The sequence below is a fragment of the Eulemur rufifrons genome, chromosome 7 (assembly GCF_041146395.1).
Source record: "Eulemur rufifrons isolate Redbay chromosome 7, OSU_ERuf_1, whole genome shotgun sequence".
Lineage (NCBI taxonomy): Eukaryota > Metazoa > Chordata > Mammalia > Primates > Lemuridae > Eulemur > Eulemur rufifrons.
The window spans coordinates 228,409,354-228,428,472 of record NC_090989.1 but is presented as its reverse complement, the minus strand read 5'-3'; the positions used below and the strand labels follow the sequence as shown (position 1 = coordinate 228,428,472).

The 19,119-nt window shown below is 33.8% G+C and overlaps 1 protein-coding gene across 1 annotated transcript in view; it reads right to left on the bottom strand.

The window, feature by feature from the left end:
• Positions 1-19,119, bottom strand: part of JAK2 (Janus kinase 2) — a 105,155-nt gene that overhangs the window by 20,108 nt on the left and 65,928 nt on the right. Inside the window, exons 8-15 of the mRNA XM_069474180.1 lie at positions 15,693-15,850; positions 11,944-12,055; positions 9,848-10,034; positions 9,077-9,204; positions 6,365-6,499; positions 5,309-5,396; positions 1,612-1,739; positions 725-863 (exon numbers count right to left, since the gene is read on the bottom strand). Of these exons, the coding sequence (XP_069330281.1) occupies positions 725-863; positions 1,612-1,739; positions 5,309-5,396; positions 6,365-6,499; positions 9,077-9,204; positions 9,848-10,034; positions 11,944-12,055; positions 15,693-15,850 (1,075 nt within the window). The remainder of the gene's footprint in view (positions 1-724; positions 864-1,611; positions 1,740-5,308; positions 5,397-6,364; positions 6,500-9,076; positions 9,205-9,847; positions 10,035-11,943; positions 12,056-15,692; positions 15,851-19,119) is intronic.

The window sequence follows — 19,119 nt, the reverse complement described above, 5'->3', positions numbered from 1 at the left end:
TAAGACCCTGTAAGATTTTTTGCCCCATACTAATGCTCTATTATCACTGTCTTCTCAGTTAGATAAACAATCAAGTTTAAGCACTACTGGTTCAAATAGAATACTATATATCAATGTACAAAAATTGATCAATTTAGATTCTAAATTTAGAACATTCAATTGAAGAACATTCAATTAGCTAACAATTATAACATTATCTGGCCCCAAAAAACTCCTCTCAACTAAATGACTGAAATTTTACTTTTAACTAATTGTGTTAAACAGAAGATTAACAGACACAAAAGAAAGTTTTTACAAAGTTTTTAAAAGTTGGAATTAGCTGGACAATTAAATAAGATCTTGAGCTAGATCATATATCCTCTCAAATTTTTATTTAGTGAATAGAGGAAAGGAAAATTTCGAAAATTTACTTGTGGCTCAAAGAGTATTAGAAGATGTCACATTAGAAAATGGGCAAAATCTTATCTTCCAACCATAATTAGGGATTAAAATTGTTTTTAAAAAATTATCTCACAGTCCACAAAGATATGCTTACAAGAAAGAATGAACAGAGACTAGGATGTAACTGTAACTTAATTTAAATTACTAAAAGTGATAGCTACATTTTATTTTTAATCAAGAACATATCAATAAAATAGAGTTCAAGGAAAATTAACAACATGCTTTTTATGCTATTACTGAAGTGCAGCTTAATAAAGTTAAACGCAATCCCTGTAGAACTTACTGTCCTTTGGCAAAACTGTAATACTAATGCCAGGATCACTAAGTTTGACGAAAGGAGGATTTCCTGTCTTCCTGTCTTCTTCTCTGATAAGCAGAATATTTTTGGCACACACATTTCCATGAATAAGGGTTTTTTCTTCCTATTAAAGTTGAATGCACATACATTCAAATATCACCCCACAAACATTTGAGCATTTAATATGTTCAAGGCCCCAAAACAGATTTAAAGAAGGAAAACATGTAAGATACTAAAATAAATATTAATTTGGAGGCATGCTTTTATATAATAAAAGGAAATTTATGAATTCTAACGGTGCTTCCCAGTTTACGTTAAATGACACAATAATCAATACCCATAATAAAATGAGTTAATTAAAACTACTGGTGCCACTTCACACTCGAAGGCTGACATTCTAAATGGTATGTGTTTCTGTGTGGTAGCTGACACTAAGAAACATGGTTTCCTTTCTACAGCAGGATGTAGGTGCACCCTGAGGGGTCAGATCACTGGCTGACCCTCTGGTATTCCGCTTCTCTATCAACAAAGCTTTCTCACTAAACAGAATGTCCAACTGCCCACAAATACAGCAGCATGACATGTTTCTGCAAAATTTTTGGTGAAATTTTCTAAACCCAAGTGACACAAACCATAGGCTCTCAGTAGTTGTAAGAGATTGGTGGGATGAGAAAACTGTTTCTTTCAAAAGTCATTTTACAGAAGTAAACATATGCTTAAAATAATCTCTTTCATCACCAAACACAGAATATTTTAAAAGATTCAGCATCCATTTACAGATTTGTTTCCTGTTTCCAGGTCAAGAAAATTTCTATATTGCTTCATAAGATAAAACAATAATTTTTGATAAAAAGAATACACTAATTACTTACTAGAAAAAGCATGGCCCATGCCAACTGTTTTGCCACTTCAAGTTTCCATAATATATTGATATGATTTTTATTCTTTTTCAGATATGTATCTAGTGATCCAAATTTTACGAACTCCTGAACTAGAATATCTGCATTAAAATATAAGTAATAATAAGGCTCAATTATAGATACAATTAAAATATACAGTTTTATAACTATATTTATAGTTATATATGAATATTATTGTAAAGAAATTAACTGAGCAAAACTTACTACTGTAAAGAAAACTTAATTGATATACATCCATGTGATTTTTGGTTTTTAGTTTATTTACAACAGCAAGAGATAGGAATCTAAACAATGATATATTATTACATGTTATATATAATATTATATAATATAATACAAATAACACAATACTATATATATTACTCCAGCACACCAGTATTACTAATTAGTACTGAATTATGGCTGTTTTGAAATAAATGAAAATTTCTCACATAGTTAGTTTCTTTTCCACAAATCTATTTAGATATTGAAACTTTCCTGAAGTTCTTCAACACACAAAAATTAATAGCCACGTCTACTCTATTATAGACCTAAAGGAGAATTTTAGTTCTAACTCAATGTATCGTTTTAATTTATGTTACAAAAAAAGCAAAATGAGTGTTTTGCATTGCTTTATCTTTAAAGCTATTTTTAAATATCATTAAGATATATTTGGCCAAAATAAAAAAGTGTTTGCTTTCAAAAACAGTGCTGACTTCCTTTGCAGCAAAAATTATAATTCCCAATGCTGTTAGGTTATTAGGTTATGAGAAATATAAATAAATAAAAGAGGAACACAGAACTGCTCTGTTTGGGGCGAACAGGCAGAACTCTCCACTACTACACTTCAATATACTGTCACTGTTGAATCACAGTAGCTTCTGAGAACCACCCTAGAACAAGTTTAAAGACCCCGATCTTTGAAAAGACTATCAATTTTCAAACACATGAAGAAATGTTATACAAGTATAGATGTGTATTTAGTCCACATTAGTAGTAGAAAATGAGGAATTATATAAATAATTTTCAGAATGTAACCTTTCTGAGGCACTAAAATAGAAGCATGCCTCAGAGATATTATTGGTTTGGTTCTAGACCACTGAAATAAAGCAAGTATCACAATAAAGTGAGTCATATGAATTTTTTGGTTTCCCGGAGCATATAAAAGTTATGTTTACACTATACTGTGATCTATTAAGTGTAAAATAGCATTATGTCTAAAAAAATAGGTATACCTTAATTTAAAATACTTTATTGCTAAAAAATACTAACGTTCATCTGAATCTTCAGCAAGTCATAATCTTTTTGCACAGCATCTTCACCAGGACTAGATTCCATCTCAAAAAAACACTTTCTTTGCTCATGCCTAAGAAGCAACTCCTCATCTCTTCAAATTTTGTCATGAGATTATAGCAATTCAGTCACATCTTCAGGCTCTCTTTCTAATTCTAGTTCTCTGGCTATTTCCATCACATCTGCAGTGGCTTCCTCCACTAAAGTCTTGAACCTTTCTTTAAAAGTCACGTGTGAGGGTAGGGACCAACTTCTTCCAAACTCCTGTTAATGTTGACAGGAGTCCTTCCACGAACCGCCAGTGTTCTCAGTGGTATCTAGAATGGTGAATCCTTTCCAGAAGGTTTTCAATTTACTTTGCTCAGATCCAGCAGAGAAATCACTATCTATGAGTGCTCTAGTCTTACAAAATGTATTTCTTAAATAATAAGGCTTGAAAGTCGAAATTACTCCTTGATCCATGGGCTGCAGAATGGATGCTGTGTTAGCAGACATGAAAACAACATTCATCTCCTTGTGCATCTCCATCAGAGCTCTTGGGTGACCAGGTGTATTTTCAATGAGCAGTAATATTTTGAAAGGAATCTTTTCTTCTTAGCAGTAGCTCTCAACAGTGGGCTTAAAATATTCAGTAAACCATGCTGTAAACAGATGTTCTGTCATCCAGGCTTTGTCATTCCATTTATAGAACACTGGCAGAGTAGATTTAGCATAATTCTTAGGGCCCTAGGATTTTCAAAATGGTAAGTGAGCATTGGCTTCAACTCAAAGTCACCAGCTGCATCAGCCCCTAGCAAGACAGTTGGCCTGTCCTTTGAAGCTTTGAAGCCAGGCACTGACTTCTCCTGTCTAGCTACAGAAGGCCTAGATGGCATCTTCTCACAGCAGAAGGCTGTTTGTCTACACTGAAAATCTGTTGTTTAGTGTAGTCACCTTCATCAATGATATTGGCAGGATCTTCTGGATAACTTGGTGCAACTTCTACATTAGCACTTGTTGCTTCACCTTGTACTTTCATGTTCTGGAGACGGCTTCTTACCTTAAACCAACCTGTACTACATTCAGATTTTTCTTCTGAAGTTTCCCACCTCTCTCAGCCTTCATAGCATTGGAGAGAGTTAAAGCCTTGCTCTGGGTTAGGCTTTGGCTTAAGGGACTGTTGTAGCTGGTTTGATCTTTTCTCCAGACCGCTAAAACTTTCTCCATATCAGCAATAAGTGTGTTTTTCTTTCTTATCATTTGTGTGTTCGCTGGAGTAGCACTTTTCATTTCCTTCAAGGACTTTTCCTTTGCATTCACAACTTGGCTGAGTGTTTGGCCAAGAGGCCTACCTTTCAGCCTATCTAAGCTTTCAATATGCCCTGTTCACACTAAGCTTAATCATTTCTAGCTTTCGATTTAAAGTGAGACATGCGCAACTCTTCCTTTCACTTGAACATTCAGAGGTCATTGTGGGATTATTAATTGACATAATTTCAATATTGTTGTGTCTCAGGGAATAGGAAGGCCTGAGAAGAGGGAGAGAAATGGGGGAACTGCTGGTCGATGGACCAGTCAGAACATACAGAACATTTATAGCTTAAGTTTGCCTTCTAAAATGGGCTTGGTTTGTGGCACCCGAAAACAAAAAAATAGTACATCAGAGATCACTTATCACAGATCACCATAACAGATATAATAATAAAAATGTTTGAAATGTTACAAGAATTATCCAAATGTGACACAGAGACACAAAGTGAGCACATGTTGTTGGAATAATGGTGCCGACAGATTTGTTTGAAGAAGGGTTGCCACAAACCTTCAATGTGTAAAATATGCACTACCTGTGAAGCACAATAAAGCAAAGCGCAAAATAATGAGGTATGGCTGTACACTATTAAAGCATAGGGTACAATTTGTACCTTTGGTAGTTTATGAACAATCTAGATTAAGTCAAAGAATATATATCTAGTATCAACATCCAATCATTTTAGTCAGTTCCATTAAAAATTAAGTGTATCATTTATATGCTTTATCTTCACAATTTCAAATAAGTTTTTATTGAAAGGGCCAGTTGTTCCAATGTTATGCTGAACCTTCCATACTCTCTATTGCTGTCATGAAGACAAAAGGTTATAATACATTTGTTTACTATAATATTCTATTGTTTGGGCATTGTAACCTTCTACATTTTAACTTCATTCACTGGTTTCCTTTTTCACAAGATATAACTAAGCAGTCCTACAAGGTCTTCAGTTTCAAAAATATTTAACTCCTGTTAAATTATAGTTTATGCTGATACCTGTGATCCAGAAACTGAATTTTCCATATAAACAAAAATGGATGCTCTGAGAAAGGCATGATATTAACATAAGAAAAAGCCAGTGGTTTTACTTACTCTCCTCTCCACAGACACATACTCCATAATTTAAAACCAAATGCTTGTGAGAAAGCTGGCTCATCATGCTTGCTGCTTCAAAGAAAGACTAAGGAAAAGAAAAACAAAAAGTGCAAAAGAATTATTGTTTGACTTGTCTGTAAGTATCTATAGCTTAGCAAATACTTTCTGTCATAAGAGAAATGCACTTCCTCCTACTCTCAGGAGGATGATAGATAAGGTTACAATGTGTTTGGTCCCCTTATATGGATCAACTTTCAGTCCTTCATTCTGAGAAAACCCCTGAGCAAGCCTGCATATGGAGACAGCACTGGGAGAGAGCAACAGCGGTACAGGGATCCATGAATGACACAAGTCAAACAGACTTACACCCATAACACCTAGAATAGAGAGCAGAGGTACAACTAGAGGTATACATTAGAGACAGTGATATGGGGCTGAGGTAGATGGATGTAAGCTTTAAATGATACTTCCTAAAGAATTAAGAATGGTCTCCATTCAGATTAAATAACACAACACGTCTATCAGGATACTACTATGGTATTAACATCACTCTAATTCAACTAAACTTTGACTAGAACTTCTGGGTATGATTGTTCAGTGGATCAGGATCACCCACACTGTGGTATTCTGGATCAGAAAAACTCTTTGGCTTGTATTTTTCACATCATCTTCCACTAATACCCTTTATGACATTCTAAGCATGTCTTGCTATATTAGGGCTCTGCCAACTGGCTGCTGGGTTGTTTTTTATTTTTTAAATAGATGAAATTGTAGAAAACCTCTGTAGAACCCATAAAGTTCTAGGGAGCCAGTATATGCATGTAATAATACCTATAACACAATGCTGAAAATAAGGAGTTTAGAAATGTTACATTTTTTAAATCTTGTAGTTTTCATAGCCCCACCAGAATACATCCTCAGAAAGTCCTTGAAATATATACACTTTTAAAAATTATGATTTTGAAAAGCTGCATGCATGAATATGTTGTATGCAAATGGGAACACATCTTTAAATAGCATAAACTACATGAACTACACAAATAACATACACACCTCTGAGTAGTTTCTATGTGCTTTATCCAGAACTTTTAAAAGAACTTCTGTTTCATGAAGCTGACCATAGTCTCCTACTTCTCTTCTTACACCTTTAAAGATTTTTGTAAAAGTACCTTGGCCAAGGCTTTCATTCTTTAAAAAAGAAAAAAAAGTAAAAGGAAAGAATGAGTAAAGATAGAGAAAGATGTGAGAATTCGGAAATATGTTCAATAACAAAGAGATTTTTAAAAATCCATGAGCAAATATTCCCCTTACAAACTAAACCCAGATTTCAGATTCCAAATTAATTCATCTATTCTGCTTCCTTAAATAGTAATAAAAGACAGAAAACAAGGACTAATGAATAATGTGTATTTTGGCTCTACTGAGTTTTTAAACCTCCCGAATTAGCTATAATTGTCACTTTTTTCTAGAGTCAGTATTTAACTACATTAATTACATGTGAATTGTTTTCTTTGTTTGCCTTTCCTACTAGTGTAATAGTGTGGTCTGTGGAGGCAGAATGTCTCACTTGTTTCTTATTAGCACTTACTAATTGTGTGACCTTGTATAGACGACTTAATCTCTCTATGCTATAGCTGTCTTGGTTTCTTCCTCTAAGAAATGAGAATAATAACTATTTTTCCCACAGGATTGTTATGAACAAGTGAATAAATACATAAAAGTGCTCAGCACAGTTCATGACATATAGTAAATGTGCATTAAGTGTTAGCTATTACTACTAGTACTAGCAGTCCTTGTATATCCTTACAGAGTAATTGTTGAAAAACTGCACTGTGAAGTAGGACTGCCTGTGTTCAAATCTGAGCTCTACTATTTATCAGTTTTATGTTAGTCAAGTTACCCAGTCATTCTGTGCTTCCTGTTACTCACGTGAGGATGCATGTCTTTACAACTCTGGATAATTCTATCTATTGTCTCCTGATGGAACTTAGATATCAGTTGGTCTTTCTCATTCTACCTTCCATGTCCCTTAATCTCTGTTTCTTAATTTCTACTTCTTTCTCCCTAACTGCTGCATTCTGAATAATTTCTTCAGATTTATCTTGCAATTCACTAATTCTCTCTTCAGCTATGAATAATTTACTTTCTAACCTGTCCATTTTGTTCTAATGTCAATGAGCATATTTACCATTTCTATGCTTAAGGGTCTCATGACCCTTAAGAATCAGAAAGGCAGGGGAAGATTAGAGTCTTCCCTACAGGCAGGTGAAAGGAATGCAGGAGAAGGTCAGACAGATTGTTTCCTGAGGCCTAAATCGCCCAACATTATAACAAAAGACCATAACAAGGGCTATGGGAGTGATGAGCCAAGAATTATGGACAAAAACATATAGATAAATATCATAACACCATAATGCTTTTTCCCCCCAATTCTTTTTCATCTTTTAAAATAACAGCTTGTTATTTTCTCATGTTTTCAATTCCTTTTGTATCTTTAAACATACTTATGTATTTTATAGTCTGTATCTGAAAATTCTCTTATATGAGATTCTTAGAGGTCTAATATTGATGTTTGTTGGTCCACTGACTCTTGCTTAATCCTGCATTATTTCCTTGTGTGTTTCTAAATTTTCAATTAAAAGTTCATGTTTGGAATGGCTTTATCTGTGGGAATCCTGGGTTGTGCAGGTTAAGAGTACATTCTTCCAAAAAGAGTTTTTATTTGCCTCTCCCAAGAACCACAAGATACTAGGGAAATACCACTTTTAATCTAATGGTTTAAGGTTTCTCAGACCACGCAGGTAGCCTAAAGAAACCCAAACTCAAAAGCTTAGTAGGATGGCAAATCCTTAGGAGAACTCTTTTTCCTCACTATGAGCCCAAAAGAAAGTGACAACCTTCCCTTTCTTCTCCTTTTGCCAGTGAGTAAATTTTTCACATTCCATATACTGTTTTACTCAGGGTCCTTGTTTTATACAGGGATGGTCTCACTTCTAACTCCTGGCCTTGTATAGGCCTAAGACCTGGCCCTCTTTTTATATTTCTTTTAAATCTTAACCCCCTTGACAAGTGACTAATCCCCAACTCTCAATACCACCTGTCAGCCAAATAATCAGCTCTTATGTAATACAGTTGATCCTTGAGTAACATGGGTTTGAACTGCAGGGGTGCACTTATATGCAGATTTTTTCAATAAATACAGGTGGCCCTCAGTATCAGTGGGTTCCACATCCCCAATGAAACTGGAATCGAAAATATAGTATTCATGGGATGCAAAACCCATGACTTTTCACATCCACAGATTCGGCAGGGCCAGCTGTGGAATGTGAGTATGCATGGATTTGGTATCCATGGCTGGTCCTGGAACCAGTCCCCCATGGATGCTGAGATATGACTGCACTTTGTTTTCAGTTCCTTCTTTATTTCTAACCCATTGAATTTCCCTTACTTTCTTGAGAACTTCAGAGTTAACACAGAAGTCTTTTAGATTTTTAACTTTGAATTTATGATTTATAAAGGATAATCTTTACATTTCTGAAAAGAAAATATAATTCCATTCTTAAAATAACTTTACTAATTCCTAACAAAATTAGTATATTTTTCATAAGAAGTAAAAATATTTAAATTATAACTAAATTTTTATCATATAGGTTATAAAAAAGTAGTGCCAAATGTCACATGAATGTAATGTGAGGTAGGAAATCAAGAAAACAGATGCTTTTTAAAAAAGACAAAAAAGATAATAATCAGTATCTAACAACTTACAAATATCAAATCTTCATTTCTGATTTTGTGAAACACCATTTGGCTCACATTATTATGCCTCTGTAATGTTGGTGAGGTTGGTACATCAGAAACACCATTGGTTCTGAAGACTAGAAGGTTTGATTTATCTAAAAAAATAAGATACATATATACATATTCAAAACACATTGAAGATATAAATTGCTCCAAGGAGGAGTAAAATGTGTTCTATATATAAGAAATGATTAATAACTGCTTATGATTCATTTTTTATAGAAAATTATTTTAGGGGTGTATTCATTGAACTGTGATGTATTCTTACCAGTTATTTCATACATTCAAAATCATAACACTTCCTTAACTAATATAATTTTTTCATGAATTTTAATAATTAATAATAACACTGTTACTATTTCAAGGGATTTCCAACCTTACTATCTTTATTTTTAAAATATAAAATTTAAAATTCTAAAAGAATATGAAAATTTTTACTTAAAACAACATGAGAATTTGGTAGTGAGCTCTTCCAGTGACTAATTATACCAAGTAATTACTACTAAAATCTTTAAAATGCCATTTTAGAATAACAAAATTTCAAGTCACTTCTAGACAGCTAATACCATACTGAACAATCCTATGTGATGATGCTTGTACAACCAAATAAGATAAAATTAATTTGTTTTTGGAGGAGCTGCTTTCGTATTTCTTTTGAAATCAATGTACTTAAGATATCTCCTACCACATACACAATCCATGACCAGTATTTTTAAAATAACTAGAAAATTATTTTACCTTTCGGCTTTGGGGGACAGCATTTAGTAAACTGGAAAATTATACTGTCGGAGCGAACAGTTTCCATCTGGTAGCAATTCAAAAGATCTTTAAGATTATTGAAGTTCTTCTTAGTCCCACTGAGATTGTACTCTCCATTCTCATTTTTTGTAATCAAGCAGTGTTTATATTCAATGACATTTTCTCGCTGTATAAGTTTAATTGTAAAAAGAGGGAAGGATAATCATAACATACATCAGAGTGATTATTTTTACAAAAGGATGTCACAAAAACAAGCAACAGAATATTTAGACATTTGAACCATGAATCCTAATGTAGTGCTATAACACTACAAATGCTTGGTTCCTCAAAAAGGCATTTAATTACAATTTCTTAGCCTACAGAAGTAGCTTAAGAGTTGATTTTTATGAAAAGGCATATAAGAAAGATATGATAATCAACAATAATAATACCATCCTTAATAGCTTTCCATCATTTATAAGATAAAGACTAAAACTAGTGTCGCATATAGGGCCTTCCACAAGCTGGTTTCTTTTTGCCTCCATCTCCAACCTGGGTTCTTGCCACTCCCAACATAAAACCTATGTTCCAGCCATATTAAATGACTTAAATAATTTCAAGCAAATGCCATGCTATTTCATGCCTTGATAATGGTACATGCTATTTCCCTACCTATGAATGTATATCCACTCCTTTTAAGCAATGAATCTTTATTCATTCCTTAAAATTTAGTTCAAGTACCATTTTTTCTGTGAGGTCATCTCTAACACCCCATTCCACAAGCAAAGGTGAACACCCATTCCATGGCACCACTATTGTATTTATATAATTATCTTTAATATGACATTTTAAATATTTTGCAGTTTAATAATTTGCCTTATGTACTGTACTATGAACTTGTCTATTTTTTGAGCTGCTCTTCATAAGCATATTTATCCTACTTAGAATGATTTATATAAAATCAATACCTAAAGGTCAATCTCGAGTCCTTCCTACACCAAAATATCTTTCTTAATATTTGTAATACTGTTTTTGTCTGCATTTGCCTATACTAGATAATTACAATTTTAGTAATTATCTCAATTTAGTATTTTTTGGTATACTTTTTAATTTTTGATTTTCTAAAGCGTAAGTTTCTTGAAGGGTAGGGCCATATCATATACTCCCTAATATACAGCCCTCATATTAGGCTTGGAACATACAGTAAACAAAAAATATCTATTTTTTGAATTGATAATTGAATATAATAGACTATCACATATTATAGTAATAAGCTACTGTGAAATTAGGATAGATTATCAATTGTATACAATGGTAAAGTGATGGAGTAACTTACCTTCTGTATTTATAGATAATTAATCCACTCTACGTATGCTAAATATAAGATGGTTGCATTTTATAAAAATCAAAACAATTGAATAACAAAATCCTTACTTTATCTGTTTTTAAAAAGTGAGGTAAATTTGGAAGCTCTGTAAAATTTCTCAAGATTTATATCATGAAATTGCCTTATAAATGACAGTATTTTTTTAGATAATTAGGGATAATAAATAATCATAGATGAGATCCAAGATGATCTGTATTAACAGTGAGGTTTCATTGCAGTTTGACACTTAAACATACAGTGTAGACCATTATTCTTAAATTGGAAAACCACCAGTTAAAAGTACTGTTTCTGTTTCTTTGTTATTGACTTATTTTGCTCTAATTCTGTAACCATTTCTACTAAACAGAAAATTTGCTTCTGATTTATTTTGTTCTACATGATGTGGTAAAGATTTCCATTTATGTGAAAAAAGAGACTTCAAGAGACTTGATAAAATACCACTTGACACACCAGTAACACTAAAACATAACAAAATAAATGCCAAATAAGGAAAAAGACATTATAAATTATTTTATATTTTTATATAAACTCTAGAAATCATATCTTGTTTATTATATAGAATCCTTGAGGTAAATTAAGTATCATTATGCCAGTTATCATATCCAAATCTATAATTCTGAGTATTAAAAATGAAACATGGTAGATAAAGATGAAGAGGAAATTATGTGGGCTAAATAAGTGTTACCATTAATAAATGTGACATACTAACCTCGACAGCAAAAGTCAGAAAATATTTATTAAAGTCCTTAGGACTGCATCGAAGTACATACAGTCCAGTCTGATTACCTGCTTTCTTCAGTTTACTGATGGCAAAATCCATTCTAAAGATAAAGAAGTAATTTCAATTATAACATGGCAAGCACGATGACACTATGACCAAATGTAGTGTAAAACGTCAAAAGTCAAATCTAAAACACTCAGAATTTTTGGAAGTCTCCTCTGCTTTATATGTTTATCAGTAATCTCTCAAGAAAAAAAATCAAAGTACCAAGCTATGTTGCAGTAATGGGATAGTTATATTGCTTTAAAAACAAATAAAGGATATTATAAGACAAAATCACAAAGAATAATTCATTCACTTGAATTTTCTGCCTTCTTATTACAAATTTAGTATTTTAAAAACCATACTCACTCTCAGAAAATTTCATTTAACTATGGAGACAATATGTCAGAAATACATCTTTGTCTCTTCTACCATAGCAGTTATTAATATAAAAATTTGTGTGGGCATTATTTTGTTATTTAGTATAGAAATACAGTCTAATAGAAGACTTATGGTAACTGAGAAAAAACTATTGATTTTTAAAATTTGCTATATGTGGCCGGGCGCGGTGGCTCACGCCTGTAATCCTAGCACTCTGGGAGGCTGAGGCGGGTGGATCGCTGGAGGTCAGGAGTTCGAGACCAGCCTGAGCAAAAGCGAGACCCCGTCTCTACTAAAAATAGAAAGAAATTATATGGACAACTAAAAATATATATAGAAAAAATGAGCCGGGCATGGTGGTGCATGCCTGTAGTCCCAGCTACTTGGGAGGCTGAGGCAGTAGGATCGCTTAAGCCCAGGAGTTTGAGGTTGCCGTGAGCTAGACTGACGCCATGGCACTCACTCTAGCCCGGGCAACAGAGCGAGACTCTGTCTCAAAAAAAAAAAAAAAAAAAAATTTGCTATATGTTTTATGAAGCTGAACACTTTGAAAATAAAGGAAAATATAATCCATGTGAAGGCAAGAATCATTTCTGTTTCCCTTATCAGCATATTTCTCATACATACACCAATGCCTGCACAAAGTAGGTACTCAGTAAATATTCTATAAATTAAAAAATGCTTGAATGGATGGATGGGTGAATGAATGAATGAAAGAATGCTAGGAGATTTTAAAACAGTAAACATGTAAATTAAAGACAATATTAAGTAGTGTAACTTTTTTGCAACAATACTTATTACTAAGTAGAAGTATAGACTGAATCAAGTCTTAAATATTACCCAAGCTATATTTTCTCAATATTTAGGGGTAGGTTAAATTCAAGGAACAGAATGCTCACAATCCCAGATTTTTCTTCTGCTCAGGTTCTTGACATCTATAGTCAATCATAAAGCACATCCTAGCTAAGAGATAATTAGGACTTGGGCTAAATAGGTGTTAGGCATGATAGCTGGCTTTTACTCAGTATTAAAGTAAGAGTATAAAACAGTATGAGTCAATATGATAGTTACTGGCCATATGAAGCTATTTAAATATAAATAAATTAAAATTAAACTAAATTAAAAATTCAGTTTCTCAGTTGTACTAGCCACATTTCATATGCTAAATAGCCACATGTAGCTAGTGGCTACTGTATCAAACAACACAGACATAGAAAATTTTCATCATTGCAGAAAGTTCTACATAGCACTAATCTAGAAGTATGGACATCATATACATCTTGTGTTTAAAGCTTTCAGTAGAAGAAGCTGGATTATGCAAAAGTAATGATAATTTTCAAATTTTGCACTGTGGGTTCTATGCAGTATTTGTAAAATAATGAAACATAAATTGGAGGTCCTTTTTTTGAGTAACACTCAAAAGTTAATTAAACACACATAGGTGTGATTAACAAATATTAAACTTATGCAAGTTATAAGCATCATAGATTGGGACACAGTTAAATTGTAAACCAAATAATTCTAATTATTATCTAATCTAATTGCAAATAGACTTTTGTTTAAAAAAACTTTTATTCAAATTATACTTTTAATATATATATCTATGAGGTTATTAAATATGAAATGTCTGATTTCCTAAAGTACTAAATGTGATAATTGATATCTGACATTTCACTTTGACAAGTCTTGTTTTATTTTTATTGTGAAGATAAATCCTCAGTCTTTCACACACAGTTTGGCTTGTGATTATCTTTTGAAATTTTTTTAGAGCAATTTTTGTGAAACCATGGATAAGTCAAAAATTCATGTTATTTTTTTTTTTTTTTTTTTTTTTTTGAGACAGAGTCTCACTCTGTTGCCCGGGCTAGAGCGAGTGCCGTGGTGTCAGTCTAGCTCACAGCAACCTCAAACTCCTGGGCTTAAGCGATCCTACTGCCTCAGCCTCCCGAGTAGCTGGGACTACAGGCATGCGCCACCATGCCCGGCTAATTTTTTGTATATATATATTTTAGTTGTCCATATAATTTCTTTCTATTTTTAGTAGAGACAGGGTCTCACTCTTGCTCAGGCTGGTCTCGAACTCCTGACCTCGAGCAATCCACCCGCCTCGGCCTCCCAGAGTGCTAGGATTACAGGCGTGAGCCACCGCGCCCGGCCGATGTTATTTTTTAATATGAGTTCCATCATGGAACCAATGCAGCACAGACAGCTCAAAATATCAACAAAGTGCTTAGGAAGGATGTGACTAATGAATGCAGAGTACGTTAATGGTTTGAGAAGTTTTGTTCTGGTGATCTTAATCTTGAAAATCAGCCATGTACTCAACCTGACACAAGGGTGGATAATAATGAGCTGAAAACTGTAGTGGAAGTGAATCCATCTCAACCTATGCACGCATTAGCTGCAGGGTTTGATGTTACCATTCCAACAATATTGGACCATTTGAAACAAATCAGCAAGGTAAAGAAGCTGGATAGATGGGTACTATATGAATTAAACAAGAGTCAGAAGAGAAATCCTCTCGAAGACTGCCTTTCTTTGCTGTCACCACTTAAAAGCAAACCATTTCTGCACCGTATTGTTACGTGTGATGACAAATGGATTCTTTGACAATCACAAGTATTCGGCACAATGGTTGGATAAGAATGAAGTGCCGAAACACAGCCTTGCACCAAATATTCATCAAAAAAAGCTAATAGCATCTGTTTGGTGGTCCACTGCTGGTATTATTCACTACAGCTTTATGAAACTTGGATAATCCATTACCGCAGATGTCTACTACAACCAACTGGACAAAATGATGAGGATGCTTGCAATTAAGAAGCCAAGACTGGTCAATAGAGACAGGCTAATCCTCTTGCAAGACAACGCTTGACCACAAGTTGCACAAACAATGCTGTTCAAACTACAGAGGCTAGACTTAGAAACTCTGTCATCCACTGTATTTACCAGACCTTGCACCAACTGACTACCATGTCTTCCAGGTTTTGGACCACTTCTTGCAAGGAAAAATATTTAATTCTCAACAAGCTGTGGAAAATGCCTTTCACGATTTCATTGCCACTCGCCCTCCAGGCTTCTTCACTGCTGGCATAAACAAGCTACCCTTAAGATGCCAAAACTGTGTTGATAGTTTAGACACATACTTTGATTAATTATGCTGCTCCTTGTTTGAGATATAATAAACTAAACTTTTGATTCAAAATTGGACATTTCATATTTAATGACCTTATCTGTATCACTAAGCTGTATAAAATCTTCTTTGTAAACATATTATTTTTTTTTAATTTACTTTTAAAGTTGGTATTACTCACGAAATTGGGCCATGACAGTTGCTTTGTATATTCTCAAGCACTGTTGGAGGTGCTACTTCTTTACAGAGGTAATGATGTGCATCTGTAGTTAATCTATAATATCCATCAATTAATGACACAAAAGACAAAGCTTCTCTTAATGAGCTAAGTTCAATTTCCTAATCAAAGAAAAAGAAACAGTAAGATTCTTTTTAAAAGTCAACTGCATGTTAAATATTGAAAATATTCTTAATCCCAAGTTATTAATTATACTAAATCAACCTTTTCCTAAATTGCTCAAAAGTCCTTTATGGCTCCCGATTACTCAATCTGAATTACAAATTTCTATGTCTGATATTTAACATCCTCCAAATATGGGGTTATCATACCTTCCCAGTTACAGTTCATTCTATATCCATAATTTTACTGTATTTTCCAGCACTCCTATTAGACTAACATACCAGTTTTCTCAATTAGAAATCTATTTAATCTGACATAATAGTATTAATATAAAATCATGAGCATTTATTTTTACATACTAATAATACATTGCTAAGGTGAAAGCACTCATGCTATAAGCTAAAATGTTAGGATGTGTAGCCATGCTATGACTATATCATCATACATGCATACGTGAACATGTTATCAGCCTAAAATGCAGCATGTTACTTAATGAAAAACATATATACATACATAAAAATACTTACATTTTCACATATAAAAATAGTCAATTAGATTATATAACAAAAAAAAGAAAGACCCAGTTATAGCCACAAAAAAAAGACGCAATATATGGGATTAAACTTTAAAAATGTGCAAAATCATTATTAGAAAAACTTCAAAACTCTCTTGTAAAATGTAACTTTTTCTCTGAATATATAGAAGACTAACCATGTTCTTGGACAGGAAAATTCAACACCATAAAGATATAAAAATTTTCCATAAATTAATCTTCTAATTTGTCACAATCCCATAAAAATACCAACAGGTACTAGAAGATGTAGCCAGAAAAACAAGGCAAACATGGAATTGAGAAAGTTAGGGATCCAATATAAGAGAGATGGGAAGATAACTCCCAGGATGATAAGAAAGACATTATAAATAAGAAAATATTATAGCTATGCATAATAACGGCTATACCTGGAGCGCTTCCAGTCCAGATTAGACAGTAGGACCCAGTGATCAAGGAGCGACATCTCCAGGAAAGGAATAGAAATGCTATATTTGACAAGTTTGACCATGTGAAATGCTATACTGAGAAGTGAGCTACTTTAGAGAGCTCTTTTAGACAATGAAAAGATAGCTACACATATGAAGGGAAAAAATGAAGCCATAACTGCCTCCTAGTAAAAGTTATAAAAGAATAAAAATGTGATAGCATACTTCTTGGCTTAGCAATGAACAATAATTTACATAATAAGAACACAGAACAGGGACTTATACCAAAAATTATCATACGGAGACAAGTGTGTAACATGTTTGAACTATAAAAGATAATTAGCTAACACAATTAGGCCATAAAAATAGGTACTATAAAAGGTATCATAAACAAATATTAAACAGATATTAAAAACTTGGGAATTACAAATCTATACAACAAACGATTAATACCCAACATATACTGGAAGAAAAAGCCTATAAATCAGTTGAAAAGAAAACTAGTCAAAGGATAGGAAAAGGCAATCCACACAAGAAGAAATATAAAAACTGGCCTATAAACAAATGAGAAACTCCTCAATCTCAGGTTCTAATTAAGGAAATGCAGAACACACACAACATTTATCACTTAAATTTGCCATTCTATATGCGCACAGTTTGTGGCACCCCACAACAGTTACAATTGACCCTTGAACAACACGCATTTGAACTTCGGCCATTCACTTATATGTGAAGTTTTTCAACCAAATGCAGATGGAAAATACAATTTTCATGGAATGTAAAACCCATTTATAAGGAGGGCCAACTTATTCCATGCGCTGGTTCTGTGTGGTTGACTGCAAGACTTGAGTATGAGCAGATTTGGGTATATGTGGTGGGTCCTGGAACAAATTCCCCTCGTATACCAAGGGATGACTGTACAATAGCAACACCAAAGATTACTCGTCACAAAGCATTGTAACAGATGTAGTAATAATGAAAAAGTTTGAATTGTTTCAAGAATTACCAAAATGTGACACAGATGCGAAGTGAATACATGCTGTTGGAAAAATGGTGCCGACAGACATGTTCAAATCAGATTGCCACAAACCTTTAGTTTGTAGAAAATGTAGTCTCAGTGAAGCACAATAAAGGGAAATGCAGTAAAATGGGATATGCCTATATATCCACAGGAAAGATACTAACAAGTGAAATTGCTAGGTCAGAGGGTGTGAATATTTAGAACTTTGATAGGGACTGTTAAATTGCCAGCTATTCCCCCATTTCTCTCCCTCTTCTCAGGCCTCCCTATTCCCTGAGACATAACAATATTGAAATTACATCAGTTAATAACCCCACAATGGTCTCTAACTGTTCAAGTGAAAGGAAGAGTTGCACACATCTCACTTTAAATCGAAAGCTAGAAATGATTAAGCTCAGAGAGGTAAGGAAGCTGCAGAAGAGAAGTCTGAAGCTAGCACAGGTTGATTTATGAGGTTTAAGGTAAGAAGCCATCTCAAGGACATAAAAGTACAAGGTGAAGCAGCAAGTGCTAATGTAGAAGTTGCAGCAAGTTATCTAGAAGATTCAGCTAAGAACATTGATGAAGGTGGCTTGTGACTTTGAGTTGAAGCCAATGCTCACTTACCATTTTGAAAATCCTAGGGCCCTAAGAATTATGCTAAATCTACTTTACCTGTGCTCTATAAATGGAACAATAAAGCCTCCATGACAGAACATCTGTTTACAGCATGGTTTACTGAATATTTTAAGCCCACTGTTGAGAGCTACTGCTAAGAAGAAAAGATTCCTTTCAAAATATTACTGCTCATTGAAAATGCACCTGGTCACCCAAGAGCTCTGATGGAGATGCACAAGGAGATGAATGTTGTTTTTATGTCTGCTAACACAGCATCCATTCTGCAGCCCATGGATCAAGGAGTAATTTCAACTTTCAAGCCTTATTACTTAAGAAATACATTTTGTAAGACTAGAGCACCCCTAGTGATTTCTCTGCTGGATCTGAGCAAAGTAAATTGAAAACCTTCTGGAAAGGATTCACCATTCTAGATACCACTGAGAACACTGGCCGTTCGTGGAAGGACTCCTGTCAACATTAACAGGAGTTTGGAAGAAGTTGGTCCCTACCCTCACACGTGACTTTTAAAGAAAGGTTCAAGACTTTAGTGGAGGAAGCCACTGCAGATGTGATGGAAATAGCAAGAGAACTAGAATTAGAAAGAGAGCCTGAAGATGTGACTGAATTGCTATAATCTCATGACAAAATTTGAAGAGATGAGGAGTTGCTTCT